General features: G+C 42.3%; 1 protein-coding gene across 1 annotated transcript in view; it reads right to left on the bottom strand.

Annotated features, from left to right (window-relative positions):
- Positions 1-8,218: 8,218 nt before the first annotated feature.
- Positions 8,219-9,541, bottom strand: part of pxnb (paxillin b) — a 144,949-nt gene continuing 143,626 nt past the window's right edge. Inside the window, exon 11 of the mRNA XM_034169711.1 lies at positions 8,219-8,934. Within this exon, the coding sequence (XP_034025602.1) occupies positions 8,668-8,934 (267 nt within the window). The 3' untranslated portion in view covers positions 8,219-8,667. The remainder of the gene's footprint in view (positions 8,935-9,541) is intronic.

The raw sequence follows: 9,541 nt of genomic DNA, 5'->3' as shown, positions 1-9,541 counted from the left end.
TTGTGGTGTTTTAGACTCCGCGTCGTGCATTCAAACTGTATAATGCACGGCTTTGAGTTGTTTAATTCGCTTATACCATGGTCCCACACAGTGAGCTAACACACAAATATTGAAGTTAACAGAACTTAATAAAAATGCGTAAGTATTTGGGACTACGAGGGCTGTCAAAGTATAGGTCCTTTTTATTTTTTTCAAAAACTATATGGATTTCATTCATATGTTTTTATGTCAGACATGCTTGAACCCTCATGCGCATGCGTGAGTTTTTCCACGCTTGTTGGTGACGTCATTCGCCTGTGAGCACTCCTTGTGGGAGGAGTCGTCCAGCCCCTCGTCGGAATTCCTTTGTCTGAGAACTTGCTGAGAGACTGGCGCTTTGTTTGATCAAAATTTTTTCTAAACCTGTGAGACACATCGAAGTGGACACGGTTCGAAAAATTAAGCTGGTTTTCAGTGAAAATCTTAACGGCTGATGAGAGATTTTGAGGTGATACTGTCGCTCTAAGGACTTCCTATGGTGCGAGACGTCGCGCAGCGCTCTCAGGCGCCGTCATCAGCCTGTTTCAAGCTGAAAACCTCCACATTTCAGGCTCTATTGATCCAGGACGTCGTGAGAGAACAGAGAAGTTTCAGGAGAAGTCGGTTTCAGCATTTTATCCGGATATTCCACTGTTAAAGGAGATTTTTTTAATGAAAGACGTGCGGACGGGTCCGCGCGTCAGGACGCAGCCGGCGCGGTGCGGCGGCACAGGAAAAACATCTCCGTGTTGATAACCATTTGTAAAATCCAGGCAGCTTTTGATGGCTTTCAGTGGAGTGAGTATATGAGAAATTGTTTAACAGCTGGACATGTTCCAACTTGTCCATAAGGCTTCCAACGGAGGTGTTTTTCCTGTGGCGGAGCGTCGCGGCGGCTGCGAGCCGACGCTGCAATCCGTCCGCATGTCTTTCATTAAAAAAAATCTCCTTTAACAGTGGAATATCCGGATAAAATGCTGAAGCCAACTTCTTCTGAAACTTCTCTGTTCTCTCACGACGTCCTGGATCAATAGAGCCTGAAATGTGGAGGTTTTCAGCTTGAAACAGGCTGACGACGGCGCCTGAGCGCTGCGCGACGTCTCGCACCGTGGGAAGTCCTTAAAGCGACAGTATCACCTCAAAATCGCTCATCAGCCGTTAAAATGTTCACTGAAAACCAGCTTAATTTTTCAAATCGTGTCCACTTCGATGTGTCTCACAGGTTTAACAAAATTTTGATCAAACAAAGCGCCAGTCTCTCAGCAAGTTCTCAGACAAAGGAATTCCGACGAGGGGCTGGACGACTCCTCCCACAAGGAGTGCTCACAGGCGAATGACGTCACCAACAGGCGTGGAAAAACTCACGCATGCGCACGAGGGTTAAAGCATGTCTGACGTAAAAACATATGAATGAAATCCACATAGTTTTTGAAAAAAATAAAAAGGACCTATACTTTATTGACAGACCTTGTATTTTATGCCAGTCTCGAGATATTTTCATCCTTGGCAACCGTTCTCTTCTTCTTTCCCATCTTCAATCTTGTCCAATTCGTCACGTTAAATCATTATGCCGTTGTTTTTGCTGTTATTCTCGTTTGCTCTCCTCCTCTTTCCATTCCTCAAACGTTCTATTTTGGCCAAAAATATTAAAATTCACTTGGAAATCCATGTTGTATCGCGTTTCTGTCATTCACCGGTCAAAACACAGCTGATCTGCTCCAACTGATTTGCGCGTTACTATGGTGAGGACCAGAGCGGAGTAATATTACAGTGACTTAACTGGCCGAACTACATGTGCGTATACACGAAAATAATGCACGCCAGTTAGACATGGAATTCTCACTGACCATGGTATAAAGCAGTCTAATCGTATCTCAAACTGCTTCCCAGCAGCTGAAACGTGTCTGAAAGTTTCAAAGCAGTTTAAATGCGTATGAAACTGTTTCAAAACAGCCTAAAAGCATTTGAAACTGTTTATATCAATGTAAAATTGTTGGAAGCAATTAAAATGAGTGAAAAAGGTGTCCTTGGTGCATAACTGCTTAAAAGCCACTTATCTAAAAACAAAGTCCGAACGCTCACATTAAGAAACTAGAACAAGCCACAATTGGTTAAATTTTCAAATGAATTGACAATTTTTCTGTCGACTGACATCAACTGACTGTTTCAGCTCGGTTAAAGATCCACTATCCCCCAGAAATACAAAAATAGCAACATATTAAAATACATTTCTGAATTTTTGGTGTTAAAAAGCTTTTGGCTGCCTTATCCACACGTACGTATGTGATCCATTCACACTTCCAAAATAACCATCTCGGCAAAGAAAACATTCTCAGAGACAAACCCGTGCTTACGATGCTTCAGTCTGAGAGCCATTACACACCTGAGGCCGTGTTCATCTAATGCTTTCACACTTCGATGAACGAATGAAGCTCGATTTTTTTTTTTGTTTTGTTTTTACAACATTTAGTTTGTGAATACAACAAATTGTGTAAAAGAGTTGATCCTGAAATCTGTCACAATAAAACTTTAATTCTTGAATTAAAGTCTCCAGACGAGTATTGGACGGATGCGGAGGCAAAGAGGACCTGAACTCAAAGTTTCATTCCATTTCCACACATTTAGCAATAAAGAGCCAAAATATTAACCCCAACCCCTAAAACTAAATATACGATCACTATATATTTTCAACAAAATGTCATAAATTTTCACAAGGTAATCAACATGTTAATCAATCAATTTATTTATATAGCACCAAATCACAACAAACAGTTGCCCCAAGGCGCTTTATATTGTAAGGCAAGGCCATACAATACAATACAATAATTACGTAAAAACCCCAACGGTCAAAACGACCCCCTGTGAGCAAGCACTTGGCGACAGTGGGAAGGAAAAACTCCCTTTTAACAGGAAGAAACCTCCAACAGAACCAGGCTCAGGGAGGGGCAGTCTTCTGCTGGGACTGGTTGGGGCTGAGGGAGAGAAACAGGAAAAAGACATGCTGTGGAGGGGAGCAGAGATCAATCACTAATGATTAAATGCAGAGTGGTGCATACAGAGCAAAAAGAGAAAGAAACAGTGCATCATGGGAACCCCCCAGCAGTCTACGTCTATAGCAGCATAACTAAGGGATGGTTCAGGGTCACCTGATCCAGCCCTAACTATAAGCTTTAGCAAAAAGGAAAGTTTTAAGCCTAATCTTAAAAGTAGAGAGGGTGTCTGTCTCCCTGAGCCGAATTGGGAGCTGGTTCCACAGGAGAGGAGCCTGAAAGCTGAAGGCTCTGCCTCCCACTCTTCTCTTACAAACCCTAGGAACTACAAGTAAGCCTGCAGTCTGAGAGCAAAGTGCTCTATTGGGGTGATATGGTACTATGAGGTCCCTAAGATAAGATGGGACCTGATTATTCAAATCCTTATAAGTAAGAAGAAGAATTTTAAATTCTATTCTAGAATTAACAGGAAGCCAATGAAGAGTGGCCAATATGGGTGAGATATGCTCTCTCCTTCTAGTCCCCGTTAGTACTCTAGCTGCAGCATTCTGAATTAACTGAAGGCTTTTCAGGGAACTTTTAGGACAACCTGATAATAATGAATTACAATAGATACAAAAGATTTCTCACAGTATTACTAGAGGTCAGGGTAATGCCATCCAGAGTAAGGATCTGGTTAGACACCATGTTTCTAAGATTTGTGGGGCCAAGTACAATAACTTCAGTTTTATCTGAGTTTAAAAGCAGGAAATTAGAGGTCATCCATAAAATTCTTCTTCTTACTTATAAGGTTTTGAATAATCAGGTCCCAGCTTATCTTAGGGACCTCATAGTACCATATCACCACAATAGAGCGCTTCGCTCTCAGACTGCAGGCTAACTTGTAGTTCCTAGGGTTTTTAAGAGTAGAATGGGAGGCAGAGCCTTCAGCTTTCAGGCACCTCTCCTGTGGAACCAGCTCCCAATTCAGATCAGGGAGACAGACACCCTCTCTACTTTTAAGATTAGGCTTAAAACTTTCCTTTTTGCTAAAGCTTATAGTTAGGGCTGGATCAGGTGACCCTGAACCATCCCTTAGTTATGCTGCTATAGACTTAGACTGCTGGGGGGTTCCCATGATGCACTGAGTGTTTCTTTCTCCTTTTGCTCTGTATGCACCACTCTGCATTTAATCATTAGTGATTGATCTCTGCTCCCCTCCACAGCATGTCTTTTTCCTGGTTCTCTCCCTCAGCCCCAACCAGTCCCAGCAGAAGACTGCCCCTCCCTGAGCCTGGTTCTGCTGGAGGCTTCTTCCTGTTAAAAGGGAGTTTTTCCTTCCCACTGTCGCCAAGTGCTTGCTCACAGGGGGTCGTTTTGACCGTTGGGGTTTTTACGTAATTATTGTATGGCCTTGCCTTACAATATAAAGCGCCTTGGGGCAACTGTTTGTTGTGATTTGGTGCTATATAAATAAAATTGATTGATTGATCCATGTCTTTATGTCTGTAAGACAATCCTGCAGTTTAGCTAATTGGTGTGTGTCCTCTGGCTTCATGGATAGATAAAGCTGGGTATCATCTGCGTAACAATGAAAATTTAAGCAATGCCGTCTAATAATACTGCCTAAGGGAAGCATGTATAAAGTGAATAAAATTGGTCCTAGCACAGAACCTTGTGGAACTCCATAATTAACCTTAGTCTGTGAAGAAGATTCCCCATTTACATGAACAAATTGTAATCTATTAGATAAATATGATTCAAACCACCGCTAATCTCTGTAATAAAATTTTATGGTCAACAGTATCAAAAGCAGCACTGAGGTCTAACAGAACAAGCACAGAGATGAGTCCACTGTCTGAGGCCATAAGAAGATCATTTGTAACCTTCACTAATGCTGTTTCTGTACTATGATGAATTCTAAAACCTGACTGAAACTCTTCAAATAGACCATTCCTCTGCAGATCAGTTAGCTGTTTTACAACTACCCTTTCAAGAATTTTTGAGAGAAAAGGAAGGTTGGAGATTGGCCTATAATTAGCTAAGATAGCTGGGTCAAGTGATGGCTTTTTAAGTAATGGTTTAATTACTGCCACCTTAAAAGCCTGTGGTACATAGCCAACTAATAAAGATAGATTGATCATATTTAAGATCGAAGCATTAAATAATGGTAGGGCTTCCTTGAGCAGCCTGGTAGGAATGGGGTCTAATAGACATGTTGATGGTTTGGATGAAGTAACTAATGAAAATAACTCAGACAGAACAATCGGAGAGAAAGAGTCTAACCAAATACCGGCATCACTGAAAGCAGCCAAAGATAACGATATGTCTTTGGGATGGTTATGAGTAATTTTTTCTCTAATAGTTAAAATTTTATTAGCAAAGAAAGTCATGAAGTCATTACTAGTTAAATTTAAAGGAATACTCGGCTCAATAGAGCTCTGACTCTTTGTCAGCCTGGCTACAGTGCTGAAAAGAAACCTGGGGTTGTTCTTATTTTCTTCAATTAGTGATGAGTAGTAAGATGTCCTAGCGTTACGGAGGGCTTTTTTATAGAGCAACAGACTCTTTTTCCAGGCTAAGTGAAGATCTTCTAAATTAGTGAGACGCCATTTCCTCTCCAACTTACGGGTTATCTGCTTTAAGCTGCGAGTTTGTGAGTTATACCATGGAGTCAGGCACTTCTGATTTAAAGCTCTCTTTTTCAGAGGAGCTACAGCATCCAAAGTTGTCTTCAATGAGGATGTAAAACTATTGACGAGATACTCTATCGCACTTACAGAGTTTAGGTAGCTACTCTGCACTGTGTTGGTATATGGCATTAGAGAACATAAAGAAGGAATCATATCCTTAAACCTAGTTACAGCGCTTTCTGAAAGACTTCTAGTGTAATGAAACTTATTCCCCACTGCTGGGTAGTCCATCAGAGTAAATGTAAATGTTATTAAGAAATGATCAGACAGAAGGGAGTTTTCAGGGAATACTGTTAAGTCTTCAATTTCCATACCATAAGTCAGAACAAGATCTAAGATATGATTAAAGTGGTGAGTGGACTCATTTACATTTTGAGCAAAGCCAATTGAGTCTAATAATAGATTAAATGCAGTGTTGAGGCTGTCATTCTCGGCATCTGTGTGGATGTTAAAATCGCCCACTATAATTATCTTATCTGAGCTAAGCACTAAGTCAGACAAAAGGTCTGAAAATTCACAGAGAAACTCACAGTAACGACCAGGTGGGCGATAGATAATAACAAATAAATCTGGTGTTTGGGACTTCCAATTTGGATGGACAAGACTAAGAGTCAAGCTTTCAAATGAATTAAAGCTCTGTCTGGGTTTTTGATTAATTAATAAGCTGGAATGGAAGATTGCTGCTAATCCTCCGCCTCGGCCCGTGCTACGAGCATTCTGGCAGTTAGTGTGACTCGGGGGTGTTGACTCATTTAAACTAACATATTCATCCTGCTGTAACCAGGTTTCTGTAAGGCAGAATAAATCAATATGTTGATCAATTATTATATAATTTACTAACAGGGACTTAGAAGAGAGAGACCTAATGTTTAATAGACCACATTTAACTGTTTTAGTCTGTGGTGCAGTTGAAGGTGCTATATTATTTTTTCTTTTTGAATTTTTATGCTTAAATAGATTTTTGCTGGTTATTGGTGGTCTGGCAGCAGGCACCGTCTCTACAGGGATGGGGTAATGAGGGGATGGCAGGGGGAGAGAAGCTGCAGAGAGGTGTGTAAGACTACAACTCTGCTTCCTGGTCCCAACCCTGGATAGTCACGGTTTGGAGGATTTAAGAAAATTGGCCAGATTTCTAGAAATGAGAGCTGCTCCATCCAAAGTGGGATGGTTGCCGTCTCTCCTAACAAGACCAGGTTTTCCCCAGAAGCTTTGCCAATTATCTATGAAGCCCACCTCATTTTTTGGACACCACTCAGACAGCCAGCAATTCAAGCAATTTGCGGCTAAACATGTCACTCCCGGTCCGATTGGGGAGGGGCCCAGAGAAAACTACAGAGTCCGACATTGTTTTTGCAAAGTTACACACCGATTCAATGTTAATTTTAGTGACCTCCGATTGGCGTAACCGGGTGTCATTACTGCCGACGTGAATTACAATCTTACAAAATTTACGCTTAGCCTTAGCCAGCAGTTTCAAATTTCCTTCAATGTCGCCTGCTCTGGCCCCCGGAAGACATTTGACTATGGTTGCTGGTGTCGCTAACTTCACATTTCTCAAAACAGAGTCGCCAATAACCAGAGTTTGATCCTTGGTGGGTGTGTCGCCGAGTGGGAAAAACGGTTAGAAATGTGAACGGGTTGGCGGTGTACACGGGGCTTCTGTTTAGAACTACGCTTCCTTCTCACAGTCACCCAGTCGGCCTGCTTTCCCGGCTGCTCAGGATCTGCCAGAGGGAAACTAACGGCGGCTAAGCTACCTTGGTCCGCACCGACTACAGGGGCCCGGCTAGCTGTAGAATTTTCCACGGTGCAGAGCCCAGCCTGGCCTCCAAAGCTATGAATAAGCTACACTTATTACAAGTACCATTACTGCTAAAGGATGCCGAAGAGTAACTAAACATTTCACACCCAGAGCAGAAAAGTGCAGGAGAGACAGGAGAAGCCACCATGCTAAACTGGCTAAGAGCTAGTAGCTGCGCTAAGCTAGCGGATTCCTAAAAACACACAAAGTGAATAATGTGTAAATAATTTAGAGGTGATTCAGCAGAGGGAGTGCTTTAGTTAAGGCACGTGAAGATTACACTGTGAAACAAATCGTTATCTAGTTAAATAGATCAATCTAACTGCGCTGTGCTCCGGAACAGGAAGTGAAGCAGGTCAAAAAAGGGTTACATACTTTAATGACTGTAAATTTCAGTGATCATACGTATTAGACAATTTTCTCAAATGTATCTAATTACATAAAGGGTGACCCGCCACCCCACAAAACAGAACCCATAAAAATTTTACTAAATCCTACGAAGGTCCAGAAAATGTCTTGAAATTTGCTGGTCTTAAACTTCAGTCTGTGTACGATCATTCCCCAAAGTTTGTTATCTTGGTCAACCAAAGAAAAGACATGTTACCTGGAGGCCTATTTCGCCAACAAATCAGACCATTTGGAGCATATTTCGGAATGAACATGACGTTTATGCAATGTAACCAAGATGAACTTTTGTACGCAGACTGAAGTTTGTATCTTACCTTTGTAGGATTTATTACAATTTTTATGGTTTTTTTTTGTATACTGTTGGAAATTTAAATTTATAATCTAATCATAATTTCATCAAATGTAAGCTTTAAATATTTACTGAATTTGTTAAAAGACGACAGTACAGATTTCTTAAGATATAATCATGTTTGTAATCATCTGGTCTAACTCCAATGACCCCGAACACAAGTGACCTCCGGCGACAGATGACTCATCAGTGACCCCTCAGAGAATAAATATCTGAGTCTCTCCAGCTACAAGTGATGAAGCTCTTCTGGATGAAACATTTTCAACAAGTCCAGCTGATGTGAGTCAACCTGCTTGGATGTTATTTCCTGGATTTGTTGTGTTTGCTGTGAACACAGACTCAGTTGCTCCTGGTGTGTAAAGGCTTTCAGACTCTGACCCTCTGACCCTCCATGAATCACTGCGCTGTGTATGCGACACATGCTTCTGCCTAACTGAACAGCTTCAGAAAGCAGCCGTGACAATACGGTTTGTCGTTTTGCTCTTTGAAGGTGCCTTTGTTCAGCTGTTTGAGACAGAAGGCACAGACAAAGTGCTCCGGGTGGAACTTCTTGGACATGGCGGTGATGCAGCGGCCCGTGATGGGTTTCTGACAGCCGGAGCAGAGGGAGCCGCGCCGCTCGTGGTAGTGCACTTCACAGTAGGGTTGGCCTTCATGCTCAAAGAAACTTCCATTCACAAACGGGGTGAAGCATTCCTAAAAGAAGAAAGAAGGAGTGGAAGATAAAGTAACCACATCTTTAAAGCTGTCGTAATACTTGTGCTGATGGTAAAAGACGACAACAGCAGAAAACCCACAAAACGAGCTTTTCAGAACTTGAAATTAGATGTTTCCCCGAGTGACCCCAACATGAGAAAAGGCCATGACAGCTGGACACCAGCAGATTCCTGTGGACGGGTGTGCGTATTTGCACGTCCGTGGCCATGTATGTGTGTTTGCGTGCCCATGTGTGTGTGTGCATGCCCGTGGTCGTCTGTGTGTGTTTGCATGCCCGTGATCGTGTGTGTGTTTGCGTGCCCATGTGTGTGTGTGTGTGCATGCCCGTGGTCGTCTGTGTGTGTTTGCATGCCCGTAGTCGTGTGTGTGCGTGCGTACCTGCAGCTGTGTGTGCCTGTGTGTGCGCGCGTGTGGTCTTGTGTGTAGACATGCTGGTCTAAAAACGAGGTGCATTCGGGCACAAAGCCTCCTGCTGTGTGTTGCAAGATGTGGGGATTCAAACATTTGTAGTATTTCAGATATTTCGATCTTAGCCTGTTGTTTTTTAGGCTGCTGACAAATAAACAGCTGATAGCGTAAAAGGAGC

This window comes from Thalassophryne amazonica, chromosome 5 (genome assembly GCF_902500255.1).
Source record: "Thalassophryne amazonica chromosome 5, fThaAma1.1, whole genome shotgun sequence".
NCBI lineage: Eukaryota > Metazoa > Chordata > Actinopteri > Batrachoidiformes > Batrachoididae > Thalassophryne > Thalassophryne amazonica.
The sequence above is the reverse complement of the archived record's forward strand: the minus strand, read 5'-3'. Positions and strand labels throughout refer to the sequence as shown.